General features: G+C 35.8%; 1 protein-coding gene across 4 annotated transcripts in view; it reads right to left on the bottom strand.

The window, feature by feature from the left end:
* The window catches only part of LOC106029827 (sodium channel protein type 2 subunit alpha-like), a 76,325-nt gene that overhangs the window by 42,752 nt on the left and 12,493 nt on the right, over positions 1-21,080 (bottom strand). For all 4 annotated transcript variants that reach the window (XM_066999728.1, XM_066999729.1, XM_066999730.1 and 1 more), the window contains exon 4: positions 1,209-1,532. In XM_066999728.1, the coding sequence (XP_066855829.1) occupies positions 1,209-1,481 (273 nt within the window). In that variant the 5' untranslated portion in view covers positions 1,482-1,532. The remainder of the gene's footprint in view (positions 1-1,208; positions 1,533-21,080) is intronic.

Raw genomic sequence — 21,080 nt, 5'->3', positions numbered from 1 at the left:
TTTCAGGTCTATTCTGGACCTATAACAAAGTCTTAATACAGAAACATGAAGTAGTAGACAGAGTCCCATTTCAGAAGTGGATGTGCTACTCACGGATGCTTTTATACTGTTTTGCAGACAGTACTTTGTTGTTGTTACTGAGCCACAAAACCTCTTTTACATTAAAAAAAAAAAACATTTATGTAAAATTTCGAAGAAAATTCTGCATACATGAAGATATAAAGTGACTCTTAAAGGAATGACGGAGAGACTTTAAATAACTTCCTTGCACTGTAACATAATATTGAGGGTACACGACTTCAAGATGTCCTACCAATTACTGTCTTCATGTTCCTTGTGGGGCGGTACTGGGAAGGATTACTTACTGGTAAATTGGTATTAAAATCATCAGGAAAAACGTAACTGGACAGAAAATCTAGTCAGACTCAGAAAAAAAAGTGCAGTGATCCTGAAGCGAAATCTAGCAAAACGAACTCATGTCTGCACATGAGCTTTTACCTATCCACAGAAATTATATCACATGAAGCCAGCAACATGTGCTAATAATCGCGTTTTTATTTTTTACTTATGTCCCTCCTTAGTCAGGTAGAGTTTAACAAGTAACTCCAGTTGAGTTTTGTTTTGCCTTTTTTTTTTTTTTCAAATACTTCAATAAGGTTTTAAGGAATGTTTGACAGTAGATCATTTTGGCAGATGACAGACAGAACAAGCATTTCATCCAAAGTCAATCTGCTGCTAGACTGGAAGATAGTGCAAGAATTCTTATAATATCTAATAATTAAATTCTCTGAGGAAAACAAACCAAAAACTTTAGCTGCTTTAATTAGTTTCCTTCTTAGCCTGCTGAACTACATCTTAGTACTATGTTTCCTCAAATCCCCAGTAACAGAGTAGCCAGAAAGATGAAGTTTTCCAGTGCTTCAGCATTTCATCAGATCCGGAGATTAAAAGACACCTAATCCAAAATCCACTAACTCAAAACATCATAAGGAAATCTTAGACATTAAAAAAAAAATCATAAAAAAGTAACCTGAGTAGAAGACTCACAGTCATATTTATATTGGATTCAAAACACTTAACATGGTATCACTGACTTTTAAATACTTTCAATAGGGCTTCTGACTACCTTCAACAGGTAGTAAACTACAGCATTTATCACTTTGTAGTTCAACAGGTATATTCTAATTATAATCTTAGTAAATACTTACTTTTTTATTGGCATAATATGGATCCAGGTCCTCCAGGGGCTCAGAAACCATTTCTGGAGGAATATCACCATAAATAAATGGCAGCGTCTTTCCTGCCTCCAAGTCATTACTTGGCTTTTGATGATTTTCTTCATGAACACCATCATCTTTATGCTCATCTTTGTCACGATTAGACTTTTCATCAGCAATACGCTTCTCAATAGCTGCAAGAGACTCTTTGGTGAAATGGAAGAAGCTGTCAGATCCTGGTGGTACGAACATTGCCTGTGCCATCTTTTCATTCTGCAAACTTTAAACACTTTTATGCTCTTGTGCAAGAAGATCCTAGGAGAACGTGAGGGATGGGGAGTGGGGAGAAACAGAAAGATTAGGAGAGTGCAACAGCAAGACAATTTCCCAAATAACAATTTTCGGCATAGTATAGTAGTTATCTGCCTCTTTTCTAATTGTAAAGAACTGTACAGAGAAGTATTTGAATTAATTTTCAGAGACAACAGAAAATTAGCTACCTTAGCTTTTCTGAAGTACCAACATGGCAAACAGATACTGTTTAGAATGTAAAGAAAAACATGAAAGGAAAAGAATTATAATGAAATTTGCATGCAATTTATTTATCATCTCAGGTTAATATAAATGTCACAAGAAAAAGGAAAGCATTCTCACTTTCCCTCATCTAAACAAGAAATCCAAAACACACCTTATTATTAAAAGTTAAGAAATGTGTTAACATACTACTTTATTCAGTGTTTATGAGGATAGGGATTTATATAAAAAGTTGAGCTAGTACCTCCAAAACACTTGCAATTTGTATTATGAAAGTGGAAAGAAAAATAAGCATGTCCTTCCTATTTCTCTTCATTTGTCATGGAAACACTACTCCACCTGGTGGCTTACATTATGCTAGCTAAACTAATACTGCTCTATGAGACAGGTACTATATTTAAAGCCATATGCACAAGCAGAATGCAACTAGGCTAAGGTTTAGTCCTTTCATTTTTGGATTTCCTAAGTAGCATTTTCTTGACTTTCAACTGTAAATTCGATGGTGCTATGCTCTCTAATTAAGGAATTTATGAGGGATGAAGTGTTTTAGATTGACACAAAAAACACGGCACACACTCCCTGAAGTTACACTACTTTCTCTGAGGCTTGATGTATTTTCAAAAAAAATAATATATTCATTAAAATTTCAACAAATGCTACATTTTCAATAGATTACTTCTTTCTAGGTTTCTATTTTCTACAGGGAGAACACAATTAATACCCATGGGTGCAATTAGTTCAGGATAAACCAATTTTATAAACAGACAAAACAGAATCAAGTCCTCCTCGGTGACATTCAGCAGTGCTGTAGTTTTTAACAACACTTCAACAAAATTCAGAAATTGCGGTGGGTTGATCATTTCTGGCTATCAGATTGCCACCCAGCCACTCTTGTACTTTCCCTCATCAAAATAATAAGAAGGAGAAAATAAAGTAAAAAATCTCATGGGTTGGGGCCAGTTCATAACAGTGTGCCCTCCACGAGCTGCAGTTCCTTTGGGGGATATCCAACTGCTCCAGCACACAAATCTGTCCTGGCATGGTACCCCATCGACTACAATGAAATACCGCCTCCACCATGGGCTGTCCCACAGGCTGCAGATGAATCTCATGTCTGGCACCCAGAACACCTCTTTCTCAGACCCTGAGGTTTTCAGGGCTGTTTCGCGCACTTCTTTCCTCATTCCTTACACTGCCATGCAGCATTTTGACACCTCTTGAACGTCTTTTCCCAGAGGCGCCACAAGATTGGGTGTGGGGTTAAAGATGATGGAACCTTTTTGCCAGCCAAAAAGTGAAATCATGTCAGAATTAATGCTATGAATGCTATCATCAAGAATAATAAAGGTTCTGAAAGACACCAAAACTGGCGAGGAACTAGGTACCACAGGCACCCAGTGCAGAATGGCCTAGACACCAGTCAGGGCCTGTGAGGTCTTGGGCCCAGAGGAATAACCTTAAGCTGGTCTAGAACGGCTCCATTTGCCCTAGGCTTCTACCACCAACGTCTCGGACTGGGCCTGTGCTACACAGCAGGTGAGAGTTCGTTAAAGACATAGCTTTTCCTCTGGTCACAGTGTCAGCTTAACAGTAGAGATGTGCAGGAAAAAAAAAAAAATCGATGCCAAATACTTACACATGAGGTGCAGTAGCCCCATTCAATTCCCACACCATGCTATCAATCCCAGGAACGTTAATACAGCTGCCTCTTCTAGAATCACTTTTAGGTCTACTCCAAGTTAGTTAATAACATTTTCTACATTTTAACAATTTCCCAGCATAAACTGAATTCTCACAGCCACTAAAACCTATCCTTATGCCAGCCTTTTTTTCCTCAAAATTCGCCAATCAAGGGTATGCATATATCCAAGTCCTAGCTTTTTCAGCTGAGCTATTACAGCTTCTGCTTCCCTAGCAAGTACTCTCTACTGTGACATAAGACAGAAAGAAAAGGGGTCTTTGTACAGGCCAGTAAGGACATGAGGAATCTCCTGACAAACAGGAGCAGAAATCAGCCTTTTTTTGTGTCAGCCACACAGCATCTTCGGAACACAGAGCAATAGTTATTCTTGGGAGCAGGCAGCCCAGGAAAGACACGTCTTCCCTTAGTTATTCGAAAATGGACGATTGCATCCATTCCATCTTTAAAAGATTCACCATTCTCAAATGGAAGGTCCTTGATTCCTATTGATTCCAGCGGCCTTCTCCACTGAAACCTTCCCAAATCCCTAACATCCATGCTTCTGAAAATCTGTCCTGCAATGCTTTGATTGAAGCATTTCCTTCAGAAGTTGGATGATGCCTGTGGCCAAACGCCCAGGGAACATGCACTCATGCACCAGCAAAAAAGGAAATCACTGTCACAGGAAGAACACCAGAATCCTTTCCCTTAAAGCTCCATTTTTTACTTAAGAAATAATGTAAGTAATGACATTGTTATTTGGTACCCTTAGTTCCTTTATTTAGCTTACACCTGTGTTTTTTTGGAAATAAATCTTCCTATACGGTATATTAATCAATTCTGCATGTGTCATAACAGATACTGAGGACTGCACTTATGTAAGATTTACCTTTCCTGCATTAAGACATGCAAACTACAGTTCATATTATAAATACAGCTGTATGTACTGACTGTACAGTTTCTGAAATGGTTAGATAGCTGTACAAACTATGAAGAGTCTGAAGAGACAGGAGAGAAAGACCTACAGACATTAGAACAATCATCTTCAAAGAAAATAAAACTGGTGCTTAAAACCAAATAAAACCGGTGCTGTACACACAGTACTGCTCTGGTAGTGCTGCCCTTTGTGGAGATAAACATGACATTACAGATTTTTCAGCACATCTATGCACCAGTCCACCATGTCTATCAAAAAGTAGGGGCATGCTTGGAAGTCTAAGTAATATTTACATGATTTTGTGTTTTGATGATTTTCTTCAGAAACAAAAAAGGCAGAAAAAAACATGTTAATTAAAAGAAAGGGGAAAAACCCTAAGAGAGTTATACAGGTTATCTACTACAACAATCAGTGAGCCTTTTGGGGATATTCTTATTATTTGGAGGAAGACATTTAAAAGCTTTAAAGAGTTTCCTCCTTGACTATGAAGGCAGATTCAGAAGGTGATGAATATGACCACAGAAACTACTTTTACTTGAACACATCACTAACTTATGCCTGCCTATGCACTTAGGCTAAATTTCCCCTTTAGAAACCTGTGATACGTAAAACCAAGAGTTCATGTCTGCTCATTTTACCAAATACCACTATGGCCTTATGACACTTATTCTGAGTTGTTACCAATGTTATCAGAATGAAAACCAATCCTTCTGCTTTCATGCTGATATTCCAGTGATTTATTCAGCAATGCTTAAGTAGTACCCTTAGGGTTGACACAAACTCCATCCAGAATTTCTCTCTAATGAGACCATAGCCAATGACTGCATCACATTTCAGTGTTAGCATAAAACAAACAAACAAAAAGGTTCTCTTCCAACACCTAACAGCCACCTCTTCTGTCAATGATTTGCCACAGCAGTCTAATCACAACCCATACTTCTGGATAAAAAACAATACACGTGTTAAACAGATCTTGAGTTACAGATCAGAGACTATGTTTTCTCATCATGACTTTTTCTTAAAATGTATGTAAATATATACACTCTGTAACATACTGACATCATTTATGTCATTCCATCAAGGAAATTCATTTATCCAGTAAGGAAACGGAGTGAAAGAATTACGACGATGGATGGATTAGTGTAATGACTTAAATGTTCTCTCTCTTTTCTGCAGTCTTGATGGCTACTGTACCACAAAGAAGTAGTAACAAATCAAATCAAAAAACAAGAAAGAATATGAATCCTGAAAGGAGGAAAAAAAAAAAAAAGGGAAGAAGAAAACCAACACTTCCCTCCCCTCGAAAAAAAAGGTCCCTATACAAATCTCCATCCCTCTCTCCCCCCTAAAAAAACGCAAAGAGTAATAAATTTTTTAAAATGAAAAACTCAACTTAATATAAGGTTTCTGACATTTTCAACGTTTTCTACAGACATCTACAAAATGTTTATTTTTGCATTTATAAAAATAATGTTCAAACTTAGACCCAAACCATTTAGCATCAAAATCTCAGAATGAAGGAAATACATCTCCCATACAGACATAGTATATTTACCTTCATGTTTGTTCAGAGCTAGAAACAAAACATCTGCCCTGATACTCTATATCCCATAACACAAAAATGAATTTTTACATTACTATTTTCAGTGTTCTCTCTGTTAATTACTATTGTACATTTCATAGTGCTATTTAAATAAAGTTGAATAAAATTTTCAGCATACTGAAGAAGCCTAGATAAATCACTAAGTCTCAATAACCAAATAAATTCTCCTAAGTATGAAAATTAATTAAGACTAAGAAGTTGCTACCGTGACGGTCTGTTGATGATGTACACTGAAATTCAATTTGGCAAACGATCACATTTCATGAGTCATAAGCAAACCTACATACATTTTCTTTGCCATGCTCTTTTATTTTTCTGCATCTGTCTATATAAAAGAATATGGCATTTTTATTTCAGGGATACTAAATTTGGCTAATTATATAAATTAAATTTGCATTATTAACTACTATATTGCTGTTACTCAATCCTTCAGACTGTTATAGCTGCTAGAGAAAAGAAACTGTTTTGATCCCTACTACCTAAATATTACTATTCCCTGAGAGTCTGCAAAACAAAAAGCTGACTATAATACAAACCAAGAAAATTCTTAGGAAAATGGGTTAATCTAGAAAGCACCTCCTCTAATCAACAATTAAAAATCTAGTGTCCTTCCTTCCCCTCTCAAAGAATTTCCTGTGCAGACACTAACAGTACCTACACTATTCAACCACTTATGATCGTAAGCATCAATAAGAACTGAAACATTCCTAAATTATTAATTATTCTGAGCCTGAATGAATTAAACCTATGGCACATTTCATCCCTTGTACTTCTCAGCAGAATATTGTGGCAATGCAATGTGACTAACTGGGACAACTCATCTTAAAAGATTTTGCCATGCCCTTCATTTACAAGTTGTTACTTTATAGTTTGCTCATTAAAATCATATTAAAGAATAAAACAAATGCCTACTGAAAACAGACAACTTCTGTACAGTTCTAATGGTTCAGTTTCTTACATGCAACTCACCTTACATGTCCTTTATCCTTTTCAAGTTATTTCAAACTAGCTATTTTCAATTCAAGAATCTCTGATTCAATGTGAAAGTTTATAGTAATACATAGAAGATACTTGCAAAATATTAATGTTGCAGGAAAGCAAAATGTTAAAAAGGCAGAGGATGCTACTCTTGATCTTAAAAAGAAGATTTCTCTCATATAAATCCATTTTAAGAATCTGCAACCACTTAGGCAAGCTGATCAGTCTCTTTCCTTACTGTCTGAAAATGAATTCATCAAGCTCAGATCCAGGAAACCCAGTTCTCACAGACAAGCATTCCAATCACTAACGTATTAAACAGAAAATCTTGAATAGAGCCAACACATAACAAATGAAAAACTATGTAGTTGTTTACTGTTAGCAATACAATAAAAAACAGTGAAACACGTTATTTACTTTGACAGAAAGGTGACATGCATACATTTTTATTTGAGCAAGTATGATATTTCTGTCATTCATATGCATGCCAACGACTTTTTTTTTCAGAACACAAATGTATTTTAAAATATTAAGACCCTGGTTTCATTTAAGTCCTAATAAATCATGCAGCCAATTCCTTGGATAATAATCCTAATTTAAATCTTCCTTAATAGGTTAATCCTTTTTATAATCTAAATAAAAGTTTGTATCAAATTTACCCCTATGGCAACGCTACTCTTCAATAACTTACCAGTCACTTGTGCTTCCTTGTTTAACTTATTTATGGAAAAAAATCTCATTTTCTGGCTAAGCAAGTTCAGAGAAACTCTTCTTTAAGTCCAATCAAGCATATCAGTCACTGAAACTCATTTTTACAGTTTTTGTGTATATGCTATTTTGTACGACAGATTTGCTTTTGTAAATCCTGGTGTTTGATCTTACAAGGTTTCATTATCACGTTTTGTTCTTTTTATCCTCTGTTCTCCACATTCCTCCTTCAGTTTGCTTTTGTGTTTATGAGATATCATCATGCCAGTTTATGGCACAGTAAGACTTCATGTAACTTCCAGCACAAAGCACCAGTAATGTGTGCCGGATAACCTTTGTTCCAAAAGACTTCTTTTATTACACCACAGATGATGACATTAAGATAATTACATTTTGACTTTTACCTTTATCATTTTCGATAAATTTTCTATATAAATTCTTAGTAAAGACAACTGTCAAAGCTTTTAAATACTATATCTGTGGATGTAAATGAGTATGCATCTAACTCCTTGTTTTGATGCTTTAAAGATAAATAAAGAAATTCAGTATTGCCATGGATATTGTATAACAACATACTGTAGTTGCTTGAAGCTATGAAGCAATACTCCCTATACGTATTTCAAATAATCATGGTACTTATACAGTGTTTAGTTTTCTTGTACTCGTTAGCTGAAAGAGAGTTGGAAGGAAAGGCAACCATCATACAAAATTATTTTTTTCACACTGAATACTTTTTACCTAATTATTGTTTTCAGTTATAAAACTGAACAGACTACTTAAATTCACTTTAGCCAGAAGAACTCTTCAGGATACAACTGCCAGATTCCCCGTTACAACCCAAAATGTATTTTATCCAGAAATCATATGAACTTAATCTAGTATTTAAGGAAGAAAGAAAAACATTTTTTTAAAAAAAAAGAAAAAAATCCAATAAGAATTAAGATTTACATTTACAGAATAAGACCTCAAAGGTACATGGGTCAACACAAAAGAAAAACAAGAATGGCAATAACAACATTGCAAGTTATTTTTCAAAGTTAGATTTCTCTTACATCAGATTTGCCACAGTTCCAAGAAATCAATAAACAATACTTTCAGAAAAGAAGTACTACAACACTTCCAGATTAAATTTTTAGGAGCTCTCTGGCTCAGATTTCATCTTCACTAAATGAATGCCAGCTGAAAAAGGAAAGCACATAGCCTCAAAATGAAATTGTGAAGAAAAAAATTGCAGAATTACAGGCAGAAGAATTACTTTAAAACATTCTGCCTACTTAAAATCCAGACATTTACGAAATTCTTACAGATCATGGCATCATCACCAATGCTTGTGCTCACAGAGCTCTACGACATTCTCTTCTGCCTCCCGTCATTTCATACTGATGGGCTATAACACCCATCAGTAGAAACAACAAAAAAAAAAAAAAGGCTCTCCACAAAGCAACTGATGTCAATGAAACATCTTTTTTGAATGGTTATTAATCCCTAGGAGATTACTAAGAATTATTTCATAAGAGAGACTAAGTAGTAAATAAAAAATAGCATTTATTTCCAAACTGGATCCCAACAATGCTGCAGACTCTGGTCCACAAAACAAGAGTTTATATTCACATACGTGTACAAAGAAATCCAGAAACTACACTCTTAAATATTGGAAATGTTTCTTTTATGTTCACAAGTTCATTTAGTATCTGTTAAAAGCTACACTAACACAAACTGAAGAATCAGAATTTGCTCCAAGTTCCTAAAGCAGGAATTCTTATTTGATTCTAGCATATATGAGAACTGAAGCTTTTAACATATCTAAAACTGATGATGCAGATGCTCCTTGTGTAATGGACCATTTATTGGAAGGCGCTCAGCTACTCTGCTTTCTAGCACAGCAGAAGAATAAGCATAATTGTATACAGCATTATATTACATGACTAATGTTAAATTGGTTTTATCCAAAGCCACTCACGACTTCCATTAACATTTGAAGGAGATTAAAAAAAAAAAATCAACCAACAACTCAATTATGTTTAAAATGGTTAAAGTCTCCCAAACAGTCTTTGTTACTATGAGCAAACATTTACATGTAATTGATACTTAGAAGTTATACAGTTGGAGACAATAAGCACCATTTCTTTTTTGATTTAATGCGAGAATGGTAACTTTGACAAGTAAATTTGCTTTGCATTACAGTTGCATATAAAACCAGGATAAAATCTTTTAGCAACTCATGTGAGGTACTTGGAGAAGAATGTGTTCAGTAAAAAGCTGAGGCATTTCTTCAAATATAAAATACAAACATTTCTGCAAATTAAAGCAGGCTTGCATACAAGATTAGTAACATTTAGCCTGCCACCAGGCTAGAACCCTTATTGCAAAACCACAGCCATGCCATTTCCCTATGTTAAATACATATACATTTAGTTTATTCATGTTGAGATCACACTCCAAGATATACTTTTCAACCTTCATGTTAACTGTTGGGTTGTCAGAGACCTTTCATCACCGTTATTTTTAAAAAAGAAAACTAAAGGAATAAAATAACACAGCTACCACAGCTACTCTACTAGTCCTACGTCCAGAACCACATTATAGGAGAAAGTTTCTGTTAAATCTCCCCAAACTCAGGACTGTGAATAAAGGTGCTAAATCAGAGGCTATTCCCAAAAACTGTCTGGAAAAAAGGTGAGCATCAGATATCTCTTGGCATCAGTCAATCTTAGAGTAAGGTGACATCTTTAATGGCAGTCGCACAGAGAAGTAGTGTAGTACTGCAACCAAAAACAAGCCACTCAAACAGAACAAGTTCCGAGATACCTCCATTTTATTTGGCTCTTTAATTCCAGGGACCTGTATTATCAACCAACGGCAACTGCCTTATTTTAAACAGCACTGAGAAAAGGAACATGCATTTCTTCTAAGCATGCAGGAATTTCTATACATTTCTATAGTTCAGAATTTTCTGTTCTTTTAATAAAAAACAGTGATACATGAAACAACAATTCTAATGATGTCTGCATCAAAACAGTTATTATTAAACAAGGTATTTATGACTTTCCACTGAAAGAAACTATGTCCCCTGAAATAGGTCTTTTTAAAATTAAAATAATTAAAATTAAAATTATTATTAAAATAACTTTAAAAAATTACCATATTCTGCTTTCCTTCAGAAATATAGAACTTCCTATCTATATGCAAGCAAGGAATTGTCTTTCTAAACAAGCATTTGATGTGTCTGAGATTATAAATGACTTGAACTTCTAAATGAGTCTGCCTTGAGAGAGAAGAGCTCAACAAGAAGTAGATTTCCATGGAGAAGGAGTTAGGCTATACCTCATACCACATGAACGAACATGCTGCAATTAATGAAAGCAGGTGAACCTATCTCAACTATCATCTGCATTGGCTCTTTAAAGAAAAGGGCTTTTCAAATTAATATTTATGATATATTGGGTTAACTGAAGCCTGGTAAGGTCATTACATAAAACAAAACCTATTTTGTTTATTAACTATTATTTCTTTCCTTGTTACAGAGTAGTACACTAATAGCTCTTGCTTTTTATAATCAAATCTAATTTTCTATTAATCATTGTAAGCTTATTGGGGTCCACAGAGCTGACTAAAACAACAAGAAGGTATTTCTTGCATTTGTTTATAAAAGACACACGTTCCTCACATTGCTAAAATGTATTATCATGGTACAAATATTTACAGAACTCTGCCTGTGACCCTACCCTGGAAGACTATCTAAACTTACCGGTTGGTTGTTCTTACCAATAGTTAGATAAAAATACATTACACAGGAAAAGCTGAACATGCTGAACAGAAGGAAAATGCCACAGATAAATTAGTTGTTCCATTAAGGATGCAATTTGGGAAAGAATTCTTGAAGGCTGAGCCTCCGCATCAGTGCCTGGGGGAACCCCACACACATCCAACAGAACTGTTGTCAGTATGTTTTCACTGCAAGTTAAAGGATTTAGGGCTGGGAGGAAGGACAGAAGGAGAAAGTTCCTTTCACCTTTTTATAGCTAGGTGCTGGGATTTCCACAGTGAATCCACTAAAACAAATCCTCTCAAAGTTCATTACTTTCCAGGGAGACCGCCTCAGCTGCAAATCCCATAATTTATGTTTCAATCTCAAGTTATAGTATTAATACAATAAATAAATTACATGCAGACAGTAATTCAGAGTACATAAGCACTGTGCACAGCATAGAAACTCTACACATCCATGAGCATAGGATCTTTTCATTAGCTTGTTCTTGCAAATGTGGAATCAGAAGTTCGCCCACATTCACCCACCAATCCAAATACATCAGAATACTCCATGGAAATTACTCAAACCTTGTAAACAATGCTAGGATATTGGGATATAAACACCTCTACGTAATTTATTCCACCTCATCAAGGTGTAGTGAGACGAGGCAACTGGACAAGGGGCAACAAGCACAAACTGAAGCACAGGAGGTTCCAGCTCAATATGAGGGGACACTTCTTTACCGTCAGGGTGACATAGCACTGGAAGAGGCTGCCCAGAGAGGTTGTGGAGTCTCCTTCTCTGGAAATATTCAAAACCCACCTGGATGCCATCCTGTGCAACGTGCTCTAGGTGATCCTGCTTGGCGGGGCGGTTGGACTGGATGATCTATCTCTAGAGGTCCCTTCCAACCCTGCCCATTCTGTGATTCCAATTGCTATTCATTTTTCAGACTTTAGACTGTTACATGGCTCAAACTTTTGGTATCACCATTCCAATAACTTTCCTGTAAAACTGATTTAAAGACAAAATGATCTTGAATGCTTTACCTTTATCATATTAAAGTCAATGTACTTGGATCCCACTGAGTGACCGCACCAACACCTACCATTAAACTTTCAGTAATGCAGAAACTGAGTCATAACCAACTGCATGGAAGTTAGAAGATGCTTTTTTCCACAAAGGGAACATGTATGCCATGTCTGAAGTAAATGACTTAGTTTCTTTCAATTTCAACTGAACAGAAAAAAAAATAACATGCCTGTTTCTGACAAACCTTTGGTATTGTATTCATAACCAGTTACGTAAAATAATAGTACAAAAGTCAGAGAAAAGATGAGGTTGGGCAGCACATTCTGAAGTGAGATAGTCCACAATCCAGCTCAGAACAAGGCTAAGGTTACTCTCCTGATATGGCCTACATGCAAAACCCTGTAGGCTCACGGGGTCTGTTTCAGGTTTCTTCTCCCTCCCCTCCACTGCATCTCTTCAAGATGTCCCAAGGTGCCTCAGTAAACCATTTACCCACCACATCCCAACCTACTCTTTGTGCAAGCCTAGGCTTCTCTTTCCAGCTATTTGGGTTCAAGCACTACCTGCTCTTCCAGGTCCCTGACTTGTGTTAAAACCAGGTGGCACTGGAATATTTCCTGCAGCTTTTGCTGGTCTGTTATCAAATTTCTTTCTCCGTTTTTGTTCCAGTCTTTGACCATCACTAACACAAGTCACCACTGCAAAGCAACAGCAATAAATGATGTTGAATCACCACAGCTCCCAAATAACCGCAGCTGAAAGCTTCCCTCCTGAACAACGGGAATGAAGAATTAGCCAAACCATGTCAAGGTTTAAAAAAAGGAAGACTTTTTATTATACATTATTATATTTAGGTCCTTGTGAATAATTATAAAAAAGCAGAGTAAGGGTAACAAAAACCTTACAAGACAAAAGTTGTTAACAATTTGTTATTAACAACATAAGTCATTGCAGAATCCAAACCTATGCTTAACTGGATTTTAAACAGGCAAAAACCATATTCTTTTATTCTTAAAATGTACACAGACCATGGTTTTCAGCGTACCAGAAAGCTCAAAATGTTCTTGTTTCCTTTAGACCACTGCAGCAAAACAAATATATCTACCTACAGAACAAAATAGTTTTCCCATTTCTGTAAACCTGCTGAAATTCTGAAGCAACCTTGAAGTTTATTTGGTATTATACATTGTTATTCTGTAATAAAGGTGAGAAGATTTTTATTAGGTGTTTTTAAGGACTACTTTAAAAATCAGTACTTTTGCTCTGCTTTGATTTTCCATGTACTAAAACGTAAAAGGTCCGAGAACTGAACAGACATATACGAAAGATTTCAGAAAGCGTATGTGCTTTATGGAACTTGTGCTTTGCACACTTAGTCCATGTTACAAGCTTTATAGCCTGCAAACACAATTCACTTCAGGTTTTCTCCCTTAAATAGAGGGAAAGGACAAGACTATCTTACTTGGAAAAAAAAAATGCAGGGCGGTGATGGAAGCATCCCTCCCTTCCATCCCAAGTATAAAGGAGGTTAAAACTGGCTACTGACTGCAAAAGAAATAAAGCAAGTAGTACAGCCAGACTTTCAGTTCTTCATTCTGGCCAGACAGACTCCCTATACCTCACTTAATGGGCTCATTAGTGTAATCTGAGTCTACTTTTTGTGCCTGTCTAATTTTCTAGAGGCTCAGCTGCTGTTCTGCAAATCGATACAGGCTGGAGGTGATCAGTAAAACCTGGCTTGGATTAGAGTGATACAGAGGCAAAATTCCCAAATATATTCTACCAGTGTTTATATATCTTCATGCAAACACCCTGAAAATGGAAAATTGCATCAGCATTCATTATAACAGAGATGTATGGCAGGATGTTCTTCTTAAAAAGGCTCACCTGTCAGGTCCAAAAAGGATTTAGCACCTCCAATATATTATTGATTTTTCATTAGAACCAAAAAAAAAATATATATATATATATATTTACTCATGACATCCATTAAAAACCCACAGAAGCAGAATAAGCCTGTAAAATTGAGATGAGAGTTCAATACCAATTATTCAGTTCAACTGCCTAAAATGCAGTGCTGTGATGCTACAGGAGATTTTGGAGCCATCAAGCACATTGGCAAAGTTCACTACCTGCTTGAGGAGTTACCAATGAGCAGGACAGCACGAGAAGGAATGAGAAAACATGTTAGAACATTTAACACCATGATAGAAAATCACAGAAGAGAAGCCAAGACTAAAGCAGATGTGTGAATCAGTTCCACTGACAACAGCTTACTAACCTACTACTCTGCCTCCCATGTAAGGCCAGAATGCAGGAGCTGGACCAGCCAAAGCTGCTGGCTTCCCCCATGTCCCACCCAGAGGTAACTGAGGTAACACAACAGTGACTGCCACCAAAACCTGCATAATCATGACAACATGATTCTTAAAAAGGATGGAATGAATTAAAAAAAAAAAACAAACCTTATCTGGCAACCTCAGTTGCCCTTTTTCTTTCCTCTTACCCACTAAAGTAGTAAAAAATCTGTTTACATATGCTGCAACCCTTAATAAACATTCAAATGTAGATGTATTTGGGAAGTAAGTACACGTATTATTCATTTCCCAAGCCTGTAGAACAGTTCATACAAAACCTTCCAAATAATAAAAATATTAAAGAAACATAGAAGGAAAGATTGGAAAAGAAACCTGGAAAAGAGGTTTATTGAATTTGAAGTGTTTAAATGTCCTGGTGAGGCTAGGATGATAATGATAGGTGTTTCACAAGCAAATAAGCCCTGCATTTGTTACCCTCCCACTGTTTTACTCACTTTTCTTAAGGAATATAGCGTTTTGTTGTTGTTGTTTTTGTTTTTTTTTGTTTGTTTTCTTTTGAAATAAGCTTTTTCCCTACGACCACCAAGCCTTTACTGTAAGCAATGTTAATTCACTTACTCTGTATCAGCCATTTTCAGTCATTCATGTGATCAGAACAGAACAACGGAACCTGCAGGGTAGCCTTGGCAATAGTTTTCTCTGGGGCTTGACTCCAAATCTTTATATTTTCTGAAGGATTTGTCCTCCCTCATCCCTTTTTTCCCTACTTGGCTTTCTATTTTACTTGAGTCTGTATTCTGAGACAGCCTTGCATTAGAATTTATCTGAAAGTGCATCCTATCAACAGGAATAAAACAGGAAATCTTTCTCCACCACAGAAAACCATACAAACCCCACAAAAACGAAGGCTTTGAAGGAAACTTGGAAACACACCTCCTGGTTTAATTCACTTTTCTTAATTACTTGCTTTTGAAAAATTATTCCCCTTCTAGTTTGCATAAAGAATTATGGACAACACAAAATGAGCTTAATTAGATCAAGTTATTTTAAAACAAAACCTCAAAGTTATGCTACCCTTGCACCTGCAGGGAAAAGGATGAACAAATGAAAAGATATGGCAGTATTCTCTAAAATCAAACAACAGAACCTGTTGAATGAAAAAGGAAATCCAGATCTGAAGGAATTTAAATTCATAATCATTTACTTTGCACAGAAAATTTTCTCCTTCACATTTCAAAGTCAAGGATGCACTGGCTGATTTCAATTGCAAGCTTACGTATGAGTAAGAAGCAGTAATAAAAGACATCAGTACTGAGAGGTTAACAAATATTGAAATTACTGATAACTATTAATGAAGCATTAATTACTACTACAATCAAACCAGGGAACTGTATTCTGAAACCAATTTACATGGATCAAAGTCTAATTTAAAGGATGTCACTACTATAGGTAGTGAGAAACAGAAATTTCAGCAATTAAGTATAAAAGATTCTTGAAAGGCAATAAGAAAAAGATTAATTTCTATGAGCTATTTCATCAAAATCTGTAGGCAAAGATAAATACAGTGTTTTGGTGCGATATACTCTCCTATTCATTGACAACATAAAATTAATTTTAAAGATTTTTTTTTCACCTAGTATTATTATGAGATATCCATATTTTCCCAAACATGCTTCACCTCACAATTCAATGCAAGAAGACAGTTGTTTTAATGACTTTTATCTTGATAAGTTTTGAAAAAAATCAAAATATTTGCAATTATTGCATCAGCTGTACATAAAAAAAAACAAAACAGTGCACACTAGGCAGATAATCATGATGTGTGCCACTTGCTAGAAGAGAAATGCCATAGAAAAAGCATCTGCCAATCATACCTACTCACAAATCACGGGACCATCTTCCTGCTTGGAATCACTAGCCTCCCCTGCCTCAAAGCCAGTGATCCACAAGCCTTCTGAATTGAGCCTACCTGGGCACTTGGTATGGTTGTGAGACTTGAGAATCGTTTGCCCACAAAAGATTTCAGTTACCCTGATGAAAGCCAGGCTTCCTCAATGTCAACCTTTCAAAGAAAAACTAAGATATACTAGCCAAGTCAAAGTGCTCATCAACAGTCTCCGCTGGAAAAGTAAACTAGGAGTCAAATTTGAGATACGATGAGATTACTAATCTAAGAGGTCAGCAGTAACTCACAACAGATGACTCCATGCAACAACCCAGAGTGAATTAATGGCTTTGAATGAGCAGCTTCTAAGTGTAAGCAGGTAATTACTAAAGCCTGAACTGAAAACTGGCCACTGAACAAGGTATAGGGTAGGCAGATTAGCTCAAAACATCAGTTTTTGTTGTTGCTGTTCAGATGCTGTCCAACAGACAACCAGATGAAAAAACAAGATTTGGGTGCATTAGGCAGTAAGTACTATCTAGAAAGTGTGCATCTTAATTAATGCCAATAAATACGCAATATCCAAAATCAATAAAATGTGCATGGGGAATTGTTTTGTCCTCCCAGATCTTCACATGGAAGCATCTCCTAGGCCATCTGCCACCAGCTGGCTATGTCATTGCTGAGCAGAACTGGAGACAGAAATTATCATCTTTTTACTGAAACTACTTTTCACACGTGATTATATGTATTAGAAATAGATGTGATTTGAATTGACTATAGCTTGGGTGCAAAGGATAAAGTTATTTTAATAATCACATTCTGTCAGTGAAACATTAAATCATATATAAATGATACCAAGTTAAACATTTTCTCACCTCATCATAAGAGATTGCACAGAAAGAACATGAAAATTCTGTCCTCAGAAGTTTTTAAAACCTGGCTGGACAAAGCTCTAGGCCACCTGGTTTGACTTCAGCTCCGAGCAGCTCTGAGCAGGAGGTTGATAAAACTCCAACATGAACAAATCTGTGATCCATGGTTGCCATGCATAAAGCTTTAATCACAAGTTTTTTTGTTGCACTGAGCCACTTTTATTTCAGTGTTTGAAATCTTTGCAGATGAATACAATGTTTTAAATGCTGTTCATAATAGAAATATACAATTCTAATAACATTTTCTTAATACACTTACAGTAGTACATAGTTCCCTAGAAACAAGGGAGTCTTTGCCCCAAAGTGCTACATTGCTACAGAAAGCAGCCATTATGTTGCACAACCACAGTATAATTACAAAAGAATTGTTAGACATTCACTAAAAACATTTACTAAAAAAACCCACTCACAACACAATACAGAAGGTAGCATTTGGATTTAACCCCCCCCCCCTTTTTTTTTTTAAACTTAATTCACCACCATTTTCTTCTTCAGACAAAAAGAAAGCAGCTGTTTCAGACCAGACCACCAGATTCACTGTACTTTATCAGCACTGCGGAATGACACTCATCTGCAAAACCTTCCATGTTCCTTCCTCCCCAGTCATACAATAGGAATAAATAATTTAATGAACTACTCATCAGGAGAGGGGACTAGACTATTAGTCTGTGCCTGCGTTCTTTTCCCCTCTCTTCCTTTAATCTCTTAGATGTGTATATTTTATAGCTTAGCAAAATAACAGATCTATGAGCTTAAGAAAAAAAAGCTCCTGAGTATCTTCAAATTCATGCTCAGCATTCTAAAATTAAAAGTGAATGAAGAACTAGTATGAACAGAATGTTACAACATTTGAGAAAGAACCAGAAGAATCACACTGCTTAAGAAACTAGAAGAAAGGCAGTAATATTTCTCTCTATATATACATATCTACATATAAAAGAATCACTCTTGGAAAATCAGTTACCAGAGAATTTTTCAACCCCCCAAAATTCAACAGCCATGAGCTTCTAAAATATACCTACAAGCACGTAATTCTCATTTGCCAGTAAGCACATTTACATATATCAAATTACACAGAACCAAGCTAGTGTGATTTGGCCCATTCCTCCAAAGTGGGGGGGGCATTCTCCTAATCTGAGTGACCAGAGGCAGATTTTTAGTAGAAAAACTTAAAGATTATTTATTATTTCCATTTGTACTGTACTAGAATCCTAGCACCAACAAGTACAAACAGAGAAGAAACTAGTGTCCTGTCAGGTTCTTGTCCTGCTTCTAGAGTTTTTAATTAAAGTTTTAAACAATGTAAAAACTTCAGAAATCAGTACTGCTATAAAATATACAGAATGCCTGTGCCTGACCCTAGAAATGCCAGTATTTACTTAAAACTATGGGTGTTGCTGTACTGAAGTGTACAAATGGTTGATACTATTTGCCTTCTGATTTTTTTCCTGCATCTGGGATTCAGTTGCCATATATTGTCAACCTTTCTCTAGGAAAAACAAAAAAACAAACAAACAAACAAAAACCAACAGCACCCTCCCCAGAAAGAAGTAATTCACTTATTTACATTTTTCTTAAAACTAAAGCAAATTGAAAGGTGTACAGGCTGTAAAAAAACACCACCAACAACAACAAAACCACTAAAAAGTGTATTACAATAGAAAAATTTGAGATTCACTTCTAGAATAGAGTGACTGTGGTTTCAGTACAGAACACCCTCCTTGTATATCTGTCCCTCAGCAAAATGATGAGAAAATTGTTCAGCATATCTATGCAGTATTATTTCACTTTTAAGTAATTGCTATGATTTCCCTTCTTACAGTTGTCAAATCAACAGTTTTAGATTAACAGAAAAACTCTCACCCTATGCGTTTCTCAACTATTAGTCAATTGTTTATGTCTTGCAGGCTGCTGGTCTATTTGGCTCTGTGTTCAACTGAAGAAATCCAGAAAAAGTACAGAAAGCATTATGCAGCAGAAAGTGCACAAACAAGATCCAATTCACATCAATCTAGAAAAGCAGTATTTCTGAAAGGCTCTGGATTTTTTTTTCTGAAGTCCACAAAACAAAAAGGATGAAAAGCACAAGACAAGTACTCTGTTTTGATTATACATATAGCTTCTCAAAAAACAAGTGTCTGAAGATTTTATTGAAAATTAAATCAATTTTCTACTGCAGAAAACGAGATACTCTTGGTTTTGTAGCACTGCACCAAACTGTTATCCCTAAACAGGGAAATAGTGATTAATTAGTAATAAACACAGATACTTATGCTAATAAGTGTACATCATCGCAAGTACATATCTGCTAAGTATCTGTTTACTTAGTGCAGCAAAACGTCTGGAAGTCGTTACTTAATTCCTTTTCATCATCCATGAAGTACATCACCACTATGTAGGAGGAAAGAACACTACTTGAATTTAGTGAAAGGACAACGATGCAACAAGAAGAAAATAAAATATGCCTCTAGGGATCGGGAGACGGAAGAAGAGTGCAGGAAAGAAATAGAAAATAAGTGATCATGGCTATTTTGTGCACCAGACAAATGGACTCTTCTTTCATTCAATTTATTACATCTAATTATCAAAATAATCTTTTTTAAGCCACAGAAACTGCTACATCAGTAAATATCATCTCTGAAACATCATTAAGTATCAACCACAAGTATCTGCATCATAAAAGCTTTATATCACATCTTCCAAATGACAGACTTCGTCTTACAAGACAAAAACAAAAAACAACTGTATATTCATACGTCACTTGAAGGACATACAATAGATTTAAGTTTTTACGACAACAAGGGTCTACAAACTTAGCAATTCTCATTTATTTTACTTTTTTTTTTTTTTATTACAGTCCTCAAAGGTGTCACGCTAATCCTGAAACATCTTTTCCCAGATTAAATTAAGGGTCATGATATCAACAAAGTATTGGGTCACAACTGAGTAACTTGAGAGTAAGCTGAGATTTAATTTTTTTAAGACCTATAAACATGTGAAAACTAGGGTAAATCTGTTATATACATATGCTAATTAAGCATGTAGGTACTAGAAACAAAAAGCTTCTTCCTGGTTGCTATCTGATCAAATATCAAACATTTTTTCTACACACATAGCTAACTGTCAGCTTATGAGCTGCACAATGTTATTTAACCTGGGAGAGCAATCACCAAAGTGGGTCCACGCAGCAGCTGGTAAGTGAGGAGGGAACTGGGGAGACACAAGGGGGGCTGTGATAAGAAAGATGAGGCGTGAGATGCTCAAGAATTACTAACAGAAAGAAGGGAAAGGCTGCAAATGCAGTAGGAAGGAGAGAATACAGCTCTACAGAACTTTTCATGGCCTATCTACTTATTTTGAAATTATTTATACACAGGAAAAATATGTAGGCAAAATACTTCCCAAGGATGTTGTAAATATTCTGAGACATGCATTACACATTGGGGAAACTGGAGATATATTTATGAGCACAGTCAGATTTCAAATAGCATACTTAACGCA

The sequence above is a fragment of the Anser cygnoides genome, chromosome 6 (genome assembly GCF_040182565.1).
Source record: "Anser cygnoides isolate HZ-2024a breed goose chromosome 6, Taihu_goose_T2T_genome, whole genome shotgun sequence".
NCBI lineage: Eukaryota > Metazoa > Chordata > Aves > Anseriformes > Anatidae > Anser > Anser cygnoides.
This window is presented reverse-complemented; position numbering and strand designations above follow the sequence as displayed.